Source organism: Pyxicephalus adspersus, chromosome 1 (genome assembly GCF_032062135.1).
Source record: "Pyxicephalus adspersus chromosome 1, UCB_Pads_2.0, whole genome shotgun sequence".
Taxonomy (NCBI): Eukaryota; Metazoa; Chordata; class Amphibia; order Anura; family Pyxicephalidae; genus Pyxicephalus; species Pyxicephalus adspersus.
In genome coordinates this window covers 61,712,423-61,734,177 of record NC_092858.1, presented here as the reverse complement: position 1 = coordinate 61,734,177, position 21,755 = coordinate 61,712,423, and the positions used below count along the sequence as shown (strand labels likewise).

Sequence of the window (21,755 nt, the reverse complement as noted above, 5' to 3'; positions counted from 1 at the left end):
ATTAGGCTGAGCTGGATTTACAAATATTTTTTTTAGCTCGTTCTAGCCTTTGCATGTGCAGCCAATTCATGGCCAGATCTGTTCTGTCTTTATTCCCAGAGCTGCTTCACATTACTTGCAGAACATGTAATATTTGTAATAAATCAGCGGCTATAATGTCATGGAAAAGTATTGAAATCTCATGTTTGTAGGGAATGAATTGCAGCAATCGGTCAGAATATAAAACCACGAATATGATAATAATGAAGGAATAACGCGCATGAAGACGTATCCGCTTTATTTAAACTGTAATAAAAAATGAAGAGTAAACACAATGCAATGATTGCAGAGATGTGGATTGTACAGGACACACAGACAAGTGACAGTAGCACTGCACCAGTACAGGACTATAGCCAGGGCACTCACATCAGGGTCAGTCTGCCCACCATGCATGCAGGAAGAGTACCTGTCACATCACATTGATTCAAGTAAAATGAAAATATATATAATATAGATTTCATAGATTCTCACCGTCATCACTTGTTTCTTTTTAAATGACATAGGTTCAAACACCAATATTTCACCATAAAGTAATATCATAAGTCTTTGGTGTGTGAGCGCTCTTCCAGAAAAAAAAACACAATAATAATTAAAAAAACGGAATCCAGAATAAAAAATAAATTAATTCAACTTGTACAAAAATCACATTATTCACATACACTTTATCAACAACGACAAGACTAGTACAATGGATCACATCATACACAACAGGCTCCTATACACCCTGGGGAAGGGCAATCTACCATCTAGAAGTCTCTGGGGGGGAATTAGTAGTCTTTAGTAGATTGTGGAAGGTGGACAGTGGCATCATAATATCAGAAGATTGACAGGTATGACGAGAGAACGCAGCTATCAAATCTCAACACTGATCGGTTCTAGATTATTAGCTCCATTTTCCTCATTACAATTCATCACATCACTAAACGAATTTCCAATCACTGACAATTCTAAAAATATTTAATCAAATGTGGAATAATTATTATATTGTGGTCAGAATAAAATGGAAAAGGATATCTACGTTTTTCGTTTTAAAACTATTTATGTTTTTAATTAGAAGTACACAAATAAATAAATATATATACACACACAGATATATATTTATGTGTGTGTATATAAGATATATATCTGTTCTTCGCCGTCTCCTTTCTGTGGTTTATAAGCATCATTAAATGCCATTTTCCGATGTAATTAGTGCCAATCCCTCTCATTACAGTCTTATAATTATAGTTGAAGCGGGGTTAAAATAAACTGGTATGAACTAATGGAAAACAAAGCATTTCCATCATTTCCATACGTATGCATCAGTGATTTGATTTCTATTAACATTTGGAAGGCATGCTAAGACGTTTGATTTAGGGGGTTTTAAATCTGATGTTGATTATTACATTTAATGTACACCAGATCAGTTTCAGCAATATATTGTGATGTCTAGGGAGAAATATGGAGAGGACAGAGGTGTCTTTTTACAATAATAAATAAGTTAGCAAAATGGAAACAAAAATATCTTTTCAAGTCTACAAAACAAAAGTCAGTGATTTCTTTAAGGACAGATACATTGTACAGTCCGAGTACGGTGGGACAGATAGCAGAGGGAATGAGGGTGGACATTGTAGTCCATGCCTGGTCCCTGTTCAGGACCCATCTCAAGCAATCAGAAGCCTCCAGAGTGAATGGGTGAATGTGTGAGGCACATGAGGGAGATAGAGAGTACTTCTACTGTACAGTCATTCTGTACAGTATCCAGCCTGCTAATAAAAATACATTGCATTGGCAGTATGATCATCTGTTTATCCTCCTGGCATCTGCCGGGCATCTATCCCAGGAATCAGGCAGTTTGCTGTGGAGGCCATACCGTTGCTTAACTCATCAAGCATAGTAACATTTTTCAAGTGTTGAAGGACCTTATGGTGTTCTAGAAAATAAATAGTGGGGCTCCCAAAAAGCGATCTCTGTGGTCCATCTGTCACACTTGGAGAAGCCAGCAGTGTCTAGCGTATAGTCCTCTCAGAGTTCCTATAAGTGTCTTCATCCTCAGAATCTGTGGAGTCAGCATTGCTGGAAGGGCTGTGCAGGTTGTTGGGGCCCCCACTGGCCTGGCACACATACCACTCATTGAGGTTAGTGACCTGAGGGGACAGATTGCTAGAACGACCCCTGACTTGTTCCTGAGCAGGAGACAGGGAGTCCTCCATTGGAGTGGTGACAGCAGGATAACCCAGAGCAGAGGGGGAGCCTGGAGGGGACTTGCAATGGATCTTCATGTGCTTCCTCAGGGAACTGGGATGTGTGTATGACTTGTCACAGCCTCTGACTTTACAGTAATAGGGTTTGTCGCTGGTGTGCACATGGGAGTGCTTCTTCCTGTCACTGCTGTTGGCGAACTTCCTGTCGCAACCATCAAATTCGCATTTAAAGGGTTTCTCTCCTACAGAAAGTGAAAGCAGTATATCAATAAAAAGGTAGAACATCACCTGCGAATAGTTCCCCCATCCCAGGTGTGTACATGCTGCACTGTGCCCACATCATCAGAAGGAAAGGAATAGTAGTCTGCTAGTAGCCTGAGCACCCGAGGCAACCCTACACCAAGAAATCTATAACAAATCTATTTTAATAGCTTTCCGCATTGCTTAACAGTTCAAGTGGCTGTGAAGAGCAGCCTCGGGGGTATGCTTATCTGCCATGCCTTGAACTTCTGTCTGTCCTGTAATTCAATCACTTTCTTCTAAATACCAGGCCACTTCACATGACAGGGCTAACAGAATGAAATACAACCATCCCAGTATTCCATAGGTCTGTACAACTGGTGTGTCAGGAAAGTGCTGGGTGACTTGTGTAGTAGGGCTACCAATGGCATGGTGTGACCTGCATGTGATACGAATTAGGATATATATATATATATATAGATATATATATATATATATATATATTGGTGGCCTAGTGGGGATAAGTGGTGTGCATGGCATATATATATATATATATATATATATTGATGTAGATATAGATATATATATACAGCATTAGTGGCCTAGTGGGGATAAGTGGTGTGCATGGTGTATATATATATATATATATATATATATATAGATATGTAGATGTAGATGTAGATATAGATATATATATATACATATATACAGCATTAGTGGCCTAGTGGGGATAAGTGGTGTGCATGGTTAGGCTGAGCTTTGTCTGCCCCCTACACGTGACACATCAGCACTTTTCCCATGAAGATTATTCCCTTTCGAGACACCACCATTAATAAATGTTTGGCTCAGATCTCCCCCAGGTGCTGGCAATGTCACCCATTTATATTCCAATATACAATGTATATTCCTTACCCCCACTTGCTTGCCACCTATACCACCTGCAATGATTGACTGGGCCAATAGGTTGGTTCTTGGTACTCCTGCCACATGCGATGTCACTTTTATACTGACTTATTCATTTTACCAATAACGCTGCTATATCGCTCTTTAACGACTTTATGTTGTTTCTATGCACCGTATTATGTGTGCCAAATGATCGAGTATTTGCTATATTTTTGGGGAATTGCCACCATTATAACCTTACAGCATGTCACAGATTGACTAAAGAAAACCAGTTACCCCAGCAAACTGCCGCTAATTTCAGGTCAGGTGTCCCCCGGTCCTGATGGCTTGGTTCTGTAGGAATTGTGTGTATAATGTGTGTAATGTTGTGTGTAAGGAAGGTACAGTGCTGAGTAATCAGCAGTAGAAAGCTAACCGATTTGATTGTATAACAAATCAAACAGGATCAGAAGCTCTGCACAATGCAGATAATTACCTAAAACACCAACAACCAGAGAGAATTGCAAGCCTTAGCTGGACATTGTTGGTGATCTCATAATTCACCTGTTTCATTTTCAAGGACTTTTTTTCCAAATTTTCGATTAACTGGAATTCATTAAAATAAATGTCACCTAAATCCTATCATTTTAAATAAATCCTTTTTTAAAACACACCTATTCTTGTGCAATCTATTTTCATTAAGTGTTTTGAATTTCACAAGTCAAACCAGCAGCTTTGTTTCTAACACAAACCATGTCAGCTTATTTATAAAAATACTAATCATCATAAATACCGCCAACTTTTACTGATGCCGAATTTTATCTCATACATAGACAATTCCTCCAATCTATTCATATAAATATCATTAAGTACAGTATCATGACTGGGTGTCTGTGTATGTATATATATATATATATATATATATATATATATATATATATATATATATATATATATATATATATATATATATATATATACACACACCGATCTGTCCCTAATACTCTGCAGTGTAAATTCCACTCAATGATTGTGCAGTCTCTCCTCCTCACACTTTAATATATTGCTTGGTTACAGTAATATTTCATATTACGATTATTTTGTTTTTATTCCCTTTAAATTTAGTTTAGTGAGATAATATTTATACGGGCACGATCAAACGTATTGTGATCCTTATAGTATTTTATGTCTGCATTAAATTCATATAACATGCAGGCATACAATGCATATTCATATATATATATATATATATATATATATATATATATATATCATATTATTCCATCGCTGTCACACATTAAATGGGAGGATGAAGATACAGACTTCAGTAATAAAATCAAGGTGTCATTTACCCTACAAATAAATCTGTTTGATAAATATTTCACACACGATTCATTACCCATCAATAAATTGAAATCTATTCAATTAGAAAGTAGAAGAATTATTGGCAAAAGTTTTACTCATATTTAACTGAATCCACTGTAAACATGACTTTTAGGTAAAATTTGGGTGAATCTTGTGAAATGCAGCATATACTATACACCTTATAGAAGGTGACAACGTATAAGTTGTGTGACCTTGTAGTCATTGATCTGTCATTGTTTATTAGCAATGACCTGCTGATAATATACAATTAATTAGTAAGTAATAATTGCATTCATCGCCTGCTATCAGGTTAGGATTTCATGAAATCCTGTTCTGTAGTCACATCTTCAGTGCAGCCAATCGTCATTGTACTTGTAAGAAGATGACGTCCTGGACAGTGTATGGCCAGCATGGGGATCGCTGCTCCATCTCACACCCTGCCATGGGTGCCGGCTATGAACTGATCCGATCTATGTTCTGCTAATACTACTCTATCACTTTAGAAAAATGCTCTTTGTTCCTATTAGATTATATTACAACGAAAAATGAATTACAATTTCGACAATAAAATTTGACATTGATGCAGATCTAAGTCATGGCCATCGATTCAGTTACCCAAATCTTTCCAGCCATTTCATCCAGACATCTTCTATTGTATAGCTCAGACATCTGCCGTCTGTCACCCAAATATCTCCAGGCCTTAATTCCAGACATGTCCAACCCCATGTAACATTATCAGCAGTGCTATGATCGCAGCATTTCCAGAGCTGTCCATCACCTGAGTATCTCCAGCTATATATACACTGTTTAACTATGTAACTAATTTCATCTCTAAATATACTAGACCCACATATGTCTATTTACACCAAATCACTCTCTATCTATCCATCCATCTATCGATATATATATATATATATATATATATATATATATATGTATTTGTACACCATGGAGTTCTGGGCCTGGGACCACAATAATGTGACATTTACATTGAAACGCATCACCCAGTCACCAATCGTTATCATATAATTCCAAGCTCCATCTACAACCAGGACCCAATTCAGTCCATAACCCTCCTCATATATAAATCCACAATCAGTCAGTCCAGTAACTTTGCCCAGATCTCTATTCCCTCACTAGATGAACATAAATTGCCGTCCAGTAAATCTAGAAATCTGTTCTACAATTCTAACAGTCCAAATGCTCACATTTTGTATGACATTACAAGGAATATATTTGTATAAATCATATTCGGACTATAAGTGCATTGTGGGACGAATTCTTTGAGTTTCAATGATGCGGCTAATTGGAACAAAATGAGAAAACCTCATTTAGATACAAAGAATTAAGGATCACATTTAAATTAGTGTCATTCATTTCTAGTATACAGCAGTTATTGCACGTTTGTGATATGTAAAAGTTGCTGCAATGTGCTAATGACTCCTGGTACAGTCATATCGTGCGCTATAACTACGCCTGTGTGTATTTTATCGTCATCGTACATCTCAGAGGAAGCCATGTCTGGCGTGTCATCAAAATGGGCTGTGTCTTCTGTACCCTGTGATAAGTAAGGCCTAGGATACAGACTCCTTCACACGATCATATCTGATAAATCACGTGCATCTGAATAAATTGTAATTTATCTGAAATCATTGATTGATGTATATACCTGAAAACATAGCCGCATTCATTGCCGCGGCATGTATTAAGTGATCTATAAGGGAGGGACTTGGTCTACTTTTAATACAATTTTCTAGATGCTGAGATTGGCTCTGCACCATTTAAAGTTACAGCAATCTGTTCAGACAAATCTCATCCATGTATTTCACTTTTTTGTCTGCTCAATATAGACCCGATAATGATTAGGAGATATTAGCTTATAGGTTCTTTTTACAAAACTTTAACACAAGGTCATGTGACTGAACTTTTCAAACCTAATTTAATTATTCTGAAAATAAAATATGACCATATTCCTGTTGTTAACATTTTCTAAGGGAATAAAACAAAGCTCTGCCTGGCCCATATCTAAGCAAGCAGAGGACCCTATAGAACCCCTGGATGAAATGCCCCCTCTTGCAGGTCATTCATACAGAAATGTTGGCAGCGGTCCTGGATGTGGGGAAATGAAACAACAAACATAACCATATCCATGATCGGATAGTTTAGTCCTGGGAGACTTCCTGCCACCAGTCAATGTGTGCAGCTAAATGACTTATTCATGAGCAGCAGTCACATGGTTGTGTGTACAAAAGACACAAAATACCCACCTGTATGAGTCCTTTTGTGGATTTTAAGGTTTTCTGATCGGGCAAAGACCTTGCCACATCCAGGGAAGGGGCATGGGAAAGGCTTCTCCCCTGTGTGAACTCTGATGTGGTTGACCAGTTTGTATTTGGCTTTGAATGGTTTTCCCTCCCTGGGACATTCCTCCCAGAAGCAGACGTGGTTGCTCTGCTCGGGTCCCCCCACATGCTCCACCGTGACATGGTTAACCAGTTCGTGCATGGTGCTGAAAGTTTTGGAGCAGGTCTTTTTGGAGCTCTGTTCCTGATCGATCCACTTGCAGATGAGCTCTTGTTTGATGGGCTGCCTCATGTACCTCAAGAACGCCCCTGCAGCGGCTGGGTGGGCGGCAGCAGCAGCTAGGTTGACATTTAAGTTCATAGAGTTGTAGCTGTGGATGGAGGAAGCTGCATAGTGCTCGGGTCTGAAGGGCTCCGCTCTCCCGTACAGGTCTCCGGCCAAGCCAAGTCTCATCTGCCCATTGAGGGGGTGGTGGACTCCTGGGGCTGCCTGCTCGTGGATGCCAGAGAAGAGAGGGTGGCTTCCTCCCTCCGAGTGCCCATAGGTACCAGTGGAGGAGATGAACATGCTATGGGGGTGGTGGTGATGGTGGTGATGGGGGGAGCCGGTGGCAGGATGCTGCTCCCCTAACATGGCAGAAGCAGACAGCTCCCTCCTGAGGAGAAAGTCCCTGCCGCTGGTGTAGCCAGGGTGGGAATGAGCCACGGGGTAGCTGACTGTAGCCGGTGAGGCGAATGCAGCAGCTGTCTGTGCTTCGGGATGAGCTGGCATGTGCTGGGAAGGACTAAGTTTCAGAGCACTAGCTTGTGCCATGTGCTCAGGTCCGAATGGAGTCAGGGCAACTCCAGGGTCACTCCCCAACTCCCCAGGGTGGATGTGGGCAGGGTGGGAGTGAGCTTGATGACTCCCCAACCCCGGGAAGCCTGTCATAGTCTGATGAGGATGGGCTTGAGCCGCTGCCAAATCCGCTAACCTCAGAGTCTGACTCCTCTTGCTCAAAGGGGGCTCCATCACTACACAATCAAGTCCATCCACACTTACTGTTGTTATTTTTCCCCCTCTACCATCCTTCAAAAACATGGGTAGATTAAGCGTTCTTTAACTTCTTTTGTCTGCCTCCCAACTCTGCCTATTCCTTTCCCTACTCTGTCCTCCAGCGATTGGCAGAAAGCGCAGCATTGGAGGCGCACAGTGGGGGCATATAGTTTAGCGATGGCACAGCCGGGATTGGACGGGTTGCCAGGATTGGCAGGAGGCCCGCGCAACCGATTGGCTGGCTGTCAGGCCGCCGCACAGCGGGGATCCGCCCCCATGCTCTCAGCCTGCATTCCACTTCTCAAAGTTGTAGTTGGAGAAAGTTTAGTGAGCCCGGAGCCTGACAGGAGGAGGAGGGGCGGGAGCCAGGCGGGAATACAGCTGCCATGGCATTGTTACTGCTCACCCCCGGGTCAGCGTGTCATCCACTTTTGCCGTGCACCTACCGCTCATTACTGCATACTGCGCTACTACGTCCTCTTATCTTGTGAATGGGAGAACACAAAGTGACCCCTGTAATCCATGTATGACCGGGGACACGCTGCCTGCACACCGACTCCCCACATTAATGGCAATACACACACATATATTCATAGAACGGCTCGGTATTTACTATAGATTGAGGTGATCGGAGGTCATCCGAGGTACCGAGCAATCACACACCGCCCAGATCTCACCACACATGGAACACTGAGACACGGAAAGTTTGGGTTAGGACCCCCTAATATTAGTAACTTCGTGTACACAAATGTCTCTATTTGTACCAATAACACATTAGGTATTACATCTATACCAGGTTGCTGGGAACAACAATGTTTTTTAGGTGTGATAGAACAGCTTATACCATAATACAATCACCATGTGGTACTTTGTGATGTAGTATGGGAATTATTGGAGTAGACAGAATCAAATTCTACAACGAAGCGATCTATGAAACGGCTTTTATAATTATTATATATCTATTAAACGAGCCCCGGAAAGAATTTGTTCTGGTTAGTTCTCCAATCATTTGTGTGAAAACCCCAAACTTCATAAATTCGTTATTTATCTCACTTCCATTCTATAAATTTTGTGTAGTAAATGTTTTATCCGGTCAGTGTAAAATCCCCGGCAATTCCACCCACACCCCCTGTCATGTTTTATTTGCGGGTGAGCCCGTGTCAGGAGAAACATTTGTGTATTTGTGTACTTTTATATCATCACTTTTACAGCTTCACGTGAGGGGGAAAACTTGTAAAATAAATAATTGTATGAGGCCGGCAACAAGCTGGGTATCTGTCATCGATTTAATGAATTCCAATACCGTGATAAATGTACTTTTATAGGCCATATAAAACATTTACAGACTGCTATAGCCATGCATTATATTCCATCAATATCATCTTTATCATTCCATACAATAAACGTATACTGTGATAGTAAGATCTGTCATATTTCTGATATATAACTGTAAATGTAAGAAAATGTCCTGAAAAGTTTGTGGGTCACCGATAAACAACTCAAATTCATGAACAAAATGTCAACTCGAGGGTGATACTTCGCAATACATTTCTCTTTCAGTAATTATAGATATATATATATATATATATATATATATATATATACACACAGAGACAGAGATGTATGAAAAGTAATACATTTCTCTTTCAGTAATTATAGATATATATATATATATATATATATATATATATATACACACAGAGACAGAGATGTATGAAAAGTAATGCTCATTCCTGGTATCCATGATATATATATATATATATATATATATATATATATATTTATTTATTTATTTAAGGAACGAGCACTGATTTTTTTGATTTTTTTTTTTTACTAAGTGGAACAAATCAGCTAAATCAACAAATTTAGCTGAGTTACTAAAGTTATGAATTGTACTTTATACAACATTCACAACATTCACTTCACCTGGATGCCCAAAATCTGCTGCTTTCTCCAAACTTCCCCTGGGTACCTGGTGTGCATATATTGTATTCCCAGTACTGCCAATGTACTTATAGCCAATAAAATGCCCCGATTAAGGGGCGATTAGGAATATACCTGAAGATCGAAGCAATAGGATCTACTTAACAAAATGCTTCCATGTGACTTTCCATCATGTGAGCAGACTAGCATATCATTTGTACATTTCACAGAACGATGACTGTTTAATTGGGAATTTTTGTCCAATCTAACCCATAATCTGTGCATTAACCTTATATGACAGAAGTTTTTGAATTTTCAAGACACGACTGAAGACAAATTAATCTGGCTTGCTGAAATAAAAATACTCAATGATCACTACATAAAATAACTTTGAAAAACTCCAATACTGTACAAACAATGTAATAATGAATGTGCTCAGCACATGAAATAGTGAATATGTATTTGCAATGCACCATGTATGTTCCTCTCACCATGCCTGGGTTCAACTTTATACTGTAGTATTACTATAGCATATCCATTTGCAGACGGGCATGCAGGCATCACACACAATGCTATGAGTCTAATATTTGTCATCCTCATCCCTCCATCAGCATCTTGCGTGCTATTCACAATCTGAAGGATAACCGGCCCGGTGTCAGGCCTTTGGAAGGTTGTAAAGATGTATCAAACAGCGACACGTTGACGGGTTTACGTGTAGCAGCAATATGGCTAACATATGTCCTGTTATTTATGAGTGGCAGAATAAATTGCCTCCTTAGCCCCCTGAAACTCATTTGTTACTCGTATCACCCTGCATACTGGACAGCAACAGCCATTAGCAGCAGACACACAGCTTTATCCAGGAGGATCCCAGAGATCCTTTATAATAAGCACATCCTTCCACTGGAAGCTCTGATACCATGACACATGATCCATTACATGACACCATTGCATGTCACTCATCACACCATTACATTTCGCTCTGTGAAGCATCACATGAATAAAAATGAACACTGATAAAGATAGATAAATAATAGGTAGATAGCAAATAGATAATGGGTAATAGATACATAAATAGAAATTTAATGGATAGATAACAAATAAATGATAGCTAGATTATGGAAAGTTAAAAAATAAAATATATAATTAATAGCCAGATAGATAATTAAAAGATAAGAAGAATGATGATGATGATAATAATATTAATAGATAGATAGATGGATGGATGGATGGATAGATAGATAACTATAAAGTTGGCTTGATAATAGAAAGATTAGTAGAAGATTGATTATTAATATGGATAATAATAGACAGAAAGATAGATAAATAGATTATAATAAATATGATAATGGATATATGATTGATTTAAAGATATGTAAATAATAAATAGATGATAGATAGAAAGCTGGATGATCCAGGTACGGCGGTGAAAGATGTGACTAATATTCTGAAGATTTGATCTTCTTCCCCATGGGACTGGAAAGCTCCGATGATAATAATGATAATAATAAATCTAGAATAAGACTCGGGAGGCGATGATAGTGGGACATTTTAATAAGTGGTATAAAGCATGTTAGCAGCAGGTGACAAGTTATCACGTTTTTCGTCTATTCCTTAGGGATTCGGTGAGAAGCAATAAATAAGGTAGGGGTGGCAGCTCAGCCTGTCTGCTGGCCATTAAAGCGTCTACAAACATGACAGGCTTGGCACAGAGTTGGTTGTTGCAGCCTGATGATCATATGTGGTCTGTGTGCGGTCACAGGTCGGATCCCTCGGAGTGACCCGAGGTCAGACAATGAAAGGGGAGCTGGAACCTAATATGCAGCTGATGACCATGCTGACATTATGAGGTCCTGTCACACAGACAACGGTGCGGCCTGCTCTTCTTTTCATCCCAATTTATTCCATATGGGGAAGACCATCGAAATTTGTTGATAATAAATACCATGCCAGGGAGATGAATGTAATGCAGGAACTTGCCATGATACTGATCAGCCAGCACAATGATTCACCTTCTTGTGCTTTTCATTTAGGAACGAATACTTTAGTAATACACAACACACGCACACTTTTATGATATCTAAAAATAAGAATCGTTTAGACGCCCAACTATTTCCTCTACACAACTCACAAAGAACACAGAGAGCTCCCAGGCGCCGGCCATGTTTAATATCAGCAAGGGAAAGGCAGAAAGCAGGCAATATGAAGGTAAAAAGCTGACAATCGTTACCCGTCATCTGCAGCTCTCATCTAACTTCAAGAAACTTCTAGGTGAACTTTAACGCTCCTTTCCTTCAAACAAAAACCAGCTCCAGCCTGTGGTATGGGCTGTCCAAAATGACTAGAGCCTGTGTTGTCTTCCCTTCTCACCCTGTGACATGGGGAAAGGGGGCTTGTGGTTTGAAGAGAAATAAAGCACTTCTTAGAGGGACGGCAGAAGTGACTTTGAACTTGGATCAGCTCCTCTGTATCCTGCAGAGAGAGTAGGACTGCAGCCCTGAAAGAATAGCAAATACCCACCAGCCTGCGGGGTCTCTGTGTGCAATTAAAGAATTCCCCCCTAAACTTTATCTGGGAAAGCTCCTGAAGCTGCACACACAGCACCACACAGAAAACTAGCAGGAGAAGCAGGAGAAAGGCTGAAGGAAGGTAAGGACTTTCCTGTGGGAGTATCACTCATGGCTTCTACAAGGCGGCTGATTTCACATGGCACTGGGCTGAGCTCTTTTTTTTTGGGGGGGATATGTGCAGTGTGGAACAGCAAGGTAGTGTCAGGAGACAAAATTCCTACTAGTCAGTACCAGGAGACCAGTAATTGGCATTCTCCAGTACCAGGAGACCAGTGACTACCCCATCCACATAGTATCATCCTGACAGTGCCAGGAAAACAGGCACTACCCCTTTCCAGTGTACTTTACAATATAGGACAGTGCCAGGAGACCATATATCACCTATCAGCTTATATAATATAACCGCACACTGCCAGTAGGCCAGGTACTATCCATTTCTATTCTACACCAGTTACTGCTATTCTCTAATATAATAAGGCAGGAGACCGGTTACTACTTACCCTTCTGTAATATAAATAGGTAGTGCCATAATAATCTGTGTTACCCCCTCTACAGAAAAGTTACTGCTCCTCGATAATTAAACCAGACAATGCCAGGAGACCAGTTACTATAATTGTGCAGTGCCAGGAGGCTAGTTACTATTACTCTATAACAAGGCAATGTTAATAACAACCAGAGCCAGGAGAGCCCTTTCTAACCCTGTATAATATACCCAGGCAGTGCCAGATGACCACCCTGTATGATAAAATCCTAAACACTGCTTTCTCCTCTGATCGCCTTGTGGGTAACATCTCAGTTGTGACACAGTTGTGATTGTTTTTGCGCCTCCAGCTTTCTAAACAATCAGTAATTAGTTAGAGAGTCTGACTACGCCTTTATTTAGAGATCAATGTCTTCCTATTATCTGGGACACCCATCTTTGTGTCTATTTGCTTGCTGGTTAACTCCATATCCCCCTCTTGGAGAATGATACCCAGCCATGGTTCGGTATGAATTCTCCGGGTCTCAGCCCACAGTGGGGTCCACGCATTTGTGAGAGTCGGGGAGCCTTGGTTTGGGGTATTTTCTACATGAGTGCTGTGAGCATTGCATTGTACTGCTCTGGGTGCGGCTTTGTTCCATTAGTGGTATCTCCATATTTGATCCATGTGAACTACAAATACCAGAAGAGCCGTGTACACACATGACATCACACACTGCTACGTCATTATTAGCAATTATTTATTGGATGGATGGGGAGAAGATTCTGCTACATCCAGTAACACTCACGTTACAAACGATGCAGATTTCCGAGAACATTTATTTGAATAACGAAATATTTAGCAACAAAAAAAAAAGAATCGCTAATCAGATGAATAGAAGCCAACAAATGTATAATATAATCCCCTGTTACTGATCACTATAATACATTCTGTATTTATTGTACTTTATTGTGTATGAGCATTGCTGCCATCTATTCGCTCCACATTCACCAGCAGGTATTATAGTGAATAATGGGCTAAACACCTACCTACACAGGTGTGCTATACATGTATTTATTTATGTATGATTATATACAGATTGTATAGAAAAACCATCTCAGTGCCGGCTGTAAGAAATGATTACATCCACATAATTTGCAATTCTCCCTTTGCTATGTATGTGAATAGAGGAAGGTATACGCTGTGACTTTATATGGAAATAAATGAGATGTCCTCATACATCGCGTTTTGTGGAACACAGATTCCAATTTTTATAAAAGTAGAAATATAATGTGACCCTGTGATCTGTGTCTGTGCACGACAATACATCATTGATCTGTGTGAGCTGCTAAAGTTACATGTCTAGGATGTAGGCAGGAAGATGATTTGTTGTCAGTTTTTAGGGGGACCCCTTTTTCCCTATGTCAGGGATATAGAAGCAGCACTGGGCCAGCACTGATCGGCGAGAGCATCAAGTGCCCAGCCAGAGGGGTGGGAGGGGCGGGGCTTGTGATTGGCAGCAGAGTCTCCAGTGTGTGCAGCCAATCAGAGCGCAGACAGAGCACGGCCGGGCAGCTGTTAAAGGGGGCGTAGGTGAGCGCACGCGGCAGTCCAGTCAGAGCGGAGAACAGAGGAGGGGTTCTGATCGGGGTGTCAGAAAACAACTAGAGGGAAAAACACACAAAACATAAACCCGCCACCACAACAAAAGCCCCACACTAACGAAATCCGCTGAATAGAAAAGCAAACAAAAGCAACGGGAAGGAGGAAAAGTGTTGTGCGGACAATGAGCGGCGGCGGCGGATCTCCCCGATCACCGAGCCGGCTGCTTTGCCTGTGTGCCGCGGCACGTTGTGCGATATGACTTGTCTTTTCTGCTTGTTTGTGTTTGTACCCCCTCCCCCAGCTTCCTAGGACCCCTCCTCCTCTCACTCCCCTCCTCCCACCACCCTGAGCAGCAACTTAAAGAAAGAAGAAGAGAAGACAGGAGCATCTGCCGCCCGAGCCTTCATCTGGGGGAATCTCAGCCCAGTGCCCGGGCACATCGGATCTCACTGCTCGCCATGGACAGGCTGGGACTATTCTTCTGATCGGCTTCTTTAATCGGTGCAGCGTGTATAGTAATTGCACCCGGATCTATAGGGAGCAGCGATCTATAGAAAGCATCCATCGTCTTCATCCAGCCAGGTGACTGACGATCTCCCTGCACACTTACACTCACCCGGGGATGCTGCTGGACGCTGGCCCCCAGTTCCCGGCCCTGGGCGTGGGCACATTTGCCCGGCATCACCACCATCATCACCACCATCACGCCGCAGTGGCAGCGGCAGCGGCTGCCGCGGCAGAGATGCAGGAGAGGGAGCTGAGCCTGGCGCAGAACAGCTTCGTGGAACCGGCGCACATGGGGGCTTTCAAGCTGAACCCTGCGGGGGGCTCTGGAGGAGGCGGCAGTGGCAGCACTGGAGGGGGATCGGCTGGGGGTGCAGGAAGCAATGGACCCCACGACTTGTCTCCTCCAGGACAAAGCTCAGCCTTCACTTCCCAGGCTGGGTACCCCACATCTGCCCTGACCCCGCACGCCGCATACACGGGCGCCGCGTTCAACACCCCCCGAGACTTCTTATTCCGTGGACGGGGCTTTGCGGAGGGTGCTGCGGCTGCAGGCGGGGGCCAACATGGCTTATTTGGGCCCCCAGCAGGCAGCCTGCACCATCACCCCCACCATCACCAGCTACCACATGGGGAGCACCCACAGAGCCACCTGCTGTTCCCCGGGATCCACGAGCAGCACGCCGCGGCATCCCAAAACGCTCTGGGTGGGCAGATGAGACTGGGTCTACCCGGGGAGGTGTTCGGCAGGACTGATCAGTACCGCCAGGTGTCCAGTCCCAGAGGGGACCCCTACACTGCTGCGCAACTGCACAACCAATATGGGCCAATGAACATGGGCATGAACATGGCTGCACACCACCATCACCATCACCACCACCCGGGGGCCTTCTTCAGGTACATGAGACAGCAATGCATTAAGCAGGAGCTCATCTGCAAGTGGATCGACCCCGAACAACTCAGTAACCCCAAGAAAAGCTGCAATAAGACTTTCAGCACCATGCATGAGCTGGTCACCCATGTGTCGGTGGAGCATGTGGGGGGACCCGAGCAGAGCAATCATATCTGTTTCTGGGAGGAGTGTGCCAGGGAGGGAAAACCATTCAAAGCCAAATACAAACTGGTCAACCACATCAGAGTTCACACAGGGGAGAAGCCTTTCCCATGCCCCTTCCCTGGATGTGGCAAGGTCTTTGCCCGATCAGAAAACCTTAAAATCCACAAAAGGACTCATACAGGTAGGTTCCCCGTAATCCACCTCTTACCCGATAAATGTCATCCTTTTTATATTATATATATCTGGGCGATCTGACAATCCTAGCCGACCATCGTGTGTCTGCAATAAAAGTCAGGGTTACTCCCTGAGCCTACTTGTAGCATATTAACAAGATAATTAATGTGTGTCTGCTGGGCCATTATATTTCATTCTTACCATAAATTCCAGCACATTACATTTATTCTACAATATTGTAAAGCCGATATTTCTTGTGTGAGCCCAGGCGAATTAATAACTGCAATTATTGTTTTATTATCATTTTACATGGAATTAACTTATGTTCAGCCACGCTAATTAAAATCGCTAATTTATAATACATACCGCTAATTAGTAGCTGGGAATTCTAATGTTCTAAATTAAGAAAAATATATATATATTAGGTATGTAAAGTGCATTTTCTATTTTCTATTGAATGCGATTTTTGTTCTTGGTGTTTTTTTTTTCTTTATATCGGTATTTTTAGGAATTCTCTAACAAGCTTACTTTGCATTTAATTTTTAAATAACACCTTTTTTTCCGGGTAGTAAACATTTACTAAAAGACATGTGAGGCCAAGATGTAGGGATGTATTGTAGGTGTGAGACGATATTCAACAAGGTTTAAAATAAAGGCCATTTCTTTATATTTTAAATTGGTTTTATTTGAACAGATGTCGCTTAAAACAATTTAGGTGCTAATGGAATTTAATGCTAAGTGGATTCCCTCCAAATGGAGGATATTTGAGTTATCACACCTCTAAATTGCCCCAAACAACATAACATTTGGATATGTAGCGAATGGGGGAAGGGTCTGGCTGTGAAAATCAAATAAAGGCTTTTTAAATATCTTTAGCCCTTTACAAGGCGCTTGTTTACCCCACCTGGGAGCATCAGCAGAACAATCTCCTGCTAAACTGTTTGCAAATGAATAAACAATTAGCATCTATTTCCAAAGTGTCAGGAGGGGAATCCGACCTTGATTTCAACTTGTAGCGTTTAGTAAAGTGCTGGAGGAAATGAGCTGCAGTGTTTCTTCCATCTGTGTGCTTTCTAGGTGCATTGTTGGATCAGCCGCCTGATATGAGTGTAACCTTCGGCTATGACAGTGGTGTGGATGGCTTTATAATGCTTGTATTGTCTGTTTACAGGGGAGAAGCCTTTCCAGTGTGAATTTGAAGGATGTGACAGGAGATTCGCCAATAGCAGTGACAGAAAGAAACACATGCACGTTCACACTTCGGACAAGCCATACCTGTGCAAGATGTGTGATAAATCCTACACTCACCCCAGCTCTCTGCGGAAACACATGAAGGTAATGATCAGCCCTGTGTACAGATTTTATTTCAGCTCCAATTCTTAGATACAATCCTTCTACTAATATAGATGTATTATCACCTGTACCTCCTAACATGCAGCACTGCATTGATCCATCTAATATCCACACTGACTGTATTCTGTCTTCTAGGTGCACGAGTCTTCCCCTCAAGGTTCAGAGTCGTCCCCAGCTGCCAGTTCTGGCTATGAGTCCTCTACCCCTCCAGGTCTGGTGTCACCCAACACTGAGACACAAAGTACCAACCTGTCCCCTGCGGCTGCCGCAGTGTCTGCAGTGCACAGTGTGAGCAGCGGCGCTGCGGGGCCCCTCTCGTCAAACTTCAATGAATGGTACGTGTAGGGGCCCAAGCTGGCTCTAATGGACGCTTTGGAGGCCACCAGAGACAATGCAGCACTCCACAATCACCAGCTACCGCCCTTCTAACACGGCTAAGTGGACTTTCCTGGCAAGGATTAAATACTGCACAATCCTAAAAAAGGAGGCATGGAACAGAGTACCCGATAGAATCTATTTATTGTCCCATCCTTTTACCCCAAAGAAGAGCAACGTGGTTTTACTCTGTCCTGCCCTCTAATATTGTCTATACTATCTCGTGTACATAGCTCACCTCTCTTGACTGAGGCGAAGTGGACATTTTATCCGATTCTTGTTGTAAAAAGGTTTTATCCGGTTGTATATACGGCTTCACATACCAAGTGCAGACTTTTATTTCGACTCATCATTCTAAAAATACAGCGAAGGAGGGATTAACCCCTGTTTTTTATTTTTGTATTTTCCTTTGCGTATTGTGCTAATGGTATTGTCTTTTTATTTCTAGAGGAAACATGATTGTAATTTTTCATGCAATTGGGCTGGGAAATAATAAAACTCCGTGCCAAAGTCTCTCCTCTTTCTTCAAAGTCCAGCAGGCAGATTTTACACAAGCTTGTGAATGTCATTTTATGTTTCACGTGATGTTTTTTTGTGCTTTCTCAAGTTCACTTTGTTGGTGACTGTTTGAGAGACATTGGGGAAGGGGGGATTCAACGTTGTGCAGTCCATAATTGGCTGCCTTCCTTCTGTAAATACTCCTTACCATATTTATCCATTTGTAATTAAATTATGGTATTAACTTGCTACAGAGGAAACACTATTTATAAAGAATGTTTCTTAATTATAAATATGTACAATTGTGAGCATAAATTGTTTTCAGATTGTTTTTTTTTCTTATTTAAAGTGGTTTCATCCTTTCTGTGATTTGTTTTGAGAGTAAATGCATACAGACCTATAATAAATTGTGTTGAAACTGCATGTATGTTTGTCTGTGTTCGGGTTCCAAAATGCAAGCTAACAAAAATTGCCATCATCTGGTATATTCCAACAAATCGGAGGGTTGGAGAGACCTGTGGGTTATTAAACGAATATTAGCAGAAAATATTGTCACCATCATTGGTCGACTCAAATCTCTCCATGGTGTTAAGTCATTGTATACCTTTCTATTATCTTGGGCTGAAGGCAATTCACAATAAAAATACAACGACTAAATCAAGGAAGGCAGAATACTGTCATAGTCTGTGAGTTAGGAAATGTGTAAAATATCCTTGTAGATGTCGGGGATTTAAATAAACTTTGTTCTACCTATACCATTGTCAGAGAAGATAATCTGCGTTCTGTGCAGCAATACAAGACACGGGCTATGAGCTCGGACTAGTGTGGCACACACATTCACCACACAATGTCAGACATCGACCAATGTGTAAGAGTAAACCGATGTCATTATTATATAGAAGAAATCAAATGAATAGAATGTGCAACATGTCTAATAACAAGATTCAGGGGATAACATTTATGGGAAGTCTACAGATAATAATGTCTCTAGAATGATGCAATAAGTAGAAATAATTCGGATGCATCCTATTCCCTTAATTGTGTGTTTTTTTGTTTTGTAATAGAGGCGTAACATTTAGTAATTTTACCTTTTAATGTGCTTTCATATTACATAAATACACTTTCTTGGTATTTAGGATTTCTTTTCGAATCATTTACATTTTTTTAAGAAAACGTCAAACTGTGTTGTTATACAACTAAATCGACTACCCAACCTAAAGCTGCATTTTTAAACCTAACAAAAACTGCTAGCACTTGAGATAGTCCTGTGCATAGATTACATACATGGAGGCGATATATTACAACTTGACTTTCAGCAGGAGCCTATATCACACAGCAGACTGACCGTGACCTTGAACTTGACATTTTATGACATTTTATGCTCCTTCTAAATCCGAATGCGGCTTTCACACAAATGGAAGGATTGAAAGGGTTTCGGAGATACATGGTACAGGGACTGTCCAGAAAATGCTCTTCTGTGATTAACCACTGAATGCTGAATGATTTCTGATTAGTAGATAAATATTCCGTTTGATTTCAATACAAAGTCTATATTGCATTAAACAGTGTCTAAAGCATCCTTACCTTGCACAAAGACATCAATGCTTCAAAGCCGCTTCCAACAAAAAAATAATAAAAAACATATATACTTGTGACGTTCATATCTCAGGATTTAGGCAAATTCAGTGGATTTTATACAAATAAATCTAGTTAATTAAAATCACCTATCTCATCACTAATTATGGATGCTGTAAGATGCCTAAAGCCTTAGCTGTTTTCTTACAGTTCGGGTATTTATATATATAAACATGTATATATATATATATATATATATATATATATATATATATATATACATACATACATATATATATGACAGTGATCATTGTCGCCTCACCCTCTGTCCTATTTACAAACCAACTGCAGTATAACACATTAAATGACAAGTATTCATTTCTCATGCTGTAACAAAATGATATTTCGCTTAGTGTATAGACTGTGAGAGTCCGACAACCACAGGGCTGTGTATTAGTGTACTCGGTCTGCATACCTCCCCGTCCCCACTCTTGTTATTTTAATATTACTGGAATATCAGATGTATCAACAGCTATCACCCTTCTCTTCTATTAATAATTGAAACACCTACACATTGCAGGGGCCTGCTGAGAGTGGTCAGTAACCTGCAGCTCCTGCAGAGCCAGGTTTAGAGACTAGTACCATGTATATTTTACAAGAACAACAAGATCTGAAGTGTTATGTTTTATATATGGCTCTAAATTATATATACATGGCTGCATATAACACCTAAAGCTGTAAATAAATCAAGACATACGCACACAGTGCAATTAATGGCTTTACACATACGGTGTGTTAAAAGCAAGATCTACTCTCCATAATTTTTGTGTGTGTGTGTGTGTGTACAATTATTTATTTGTATCTTGAGACAAGCGTAGCCGGTGCCTATTTTATAATTATAATACAGGTTAGGCCAATGTAAAACATAATACTACATAAGGTAATAAAAGAAGTAGAGTATTAACCCGTTCAGTGCAAAGCCACAGATGTAGCAGTGTGATCCCTGCCAACTCCCCATAGAGACAGTGAGCTATGTTTCTCTCCCTCCCAGATATTGTTCTATGGTAAAGTAATTATGTTAGGTGATATTCTACACCACACGTGCAGATTTCAGGATTTTTGCTAACTCTGCCATACTGTCAAGATGAATAAATCCGACTGAAGACTTATTATGACATTCAATAAAACGTGTCCTTAAGGACACCACATATCCATGTACATATGGCTCTTAGGAAGTTGAGATGGGTCACTCTGAGTTACCTAGTTCACAATAAATCTTCTTAAATGAATGTTCCTACTTGGCTTGGTGACAAGCTCCATTGGCGGACGTTGTGCTGTTGTACTGATGGCTTGGTGCAGAGTGGGTGACCTGTAGGGAGAGAGTAGGGAAAGGTCAGCCCCATGCAGTGTCCACACTCCACAGCTCATTGCTACAGCATGCTGATCTGATATTGATCCGCCAAGCAAGAGAAACACCAGAGCGCTATTCTATGTCATGAATACTAATGAACGCTGCTTCAAGCTATTAATTGTCACAAGAAACTTTTACTACAATCATCTACATGCCAGTCGCCAAGTATGAGACCGGCTATTGCATCGCCTGCCCCCTACT

The 21,755-nt window shown here is 41.1% G+C and overlaps 2 protein-coding genes across 2 annotated transcripts; one reads left to right on the top strand and one right to left on the bottom strand.

Annotated features, from left to right (window-relative positions):
• Nucleotides 1-260: 260 nt before the first annotated feature.
• Nucleotides 261-8,093, bottom strand: ZIC5 (Zic family member 5). The gene is made up of 2 exons (XM_072411669.1): nt 6,977-8,093; nt 261-2,464 (listed from the first exon to the last, which is right to left on the bottom strand). Exons 1-2 carry the CDS (start codon nt 8,091-8,093, stop codon nt 2,028-2,030), a joined length of 1,554 nt encoding a protein of 517 aa, XP_072267770.1. The 3' UTR covers nt 261-2,027.
• Nucleotides 8,094-14,617: 6,524 nt separating this feature from the next.
• ZIC2 (Zic family member 2) lies at nt 14,618-18,989 on the top strand. The gene is made up of 3 exons (XM_072411656.1): nt 14,618-16,349; nt 17,514-17,677; nt 17,831-18,989. Exons 1-3 carry the CDS (start codon nt 15,230-15,232, stop codon nt 18,038-18,040), a joined length of 1,494 nt encoding a protein of 497 aa, XP_072267757.1. The 5' UTR covers nt 14,618-15,229; the 3' UTR covers nt 18,041-18,989.
• Nucleotides 18,990-21,755: the final 2,766 nt, after the last annotated feature.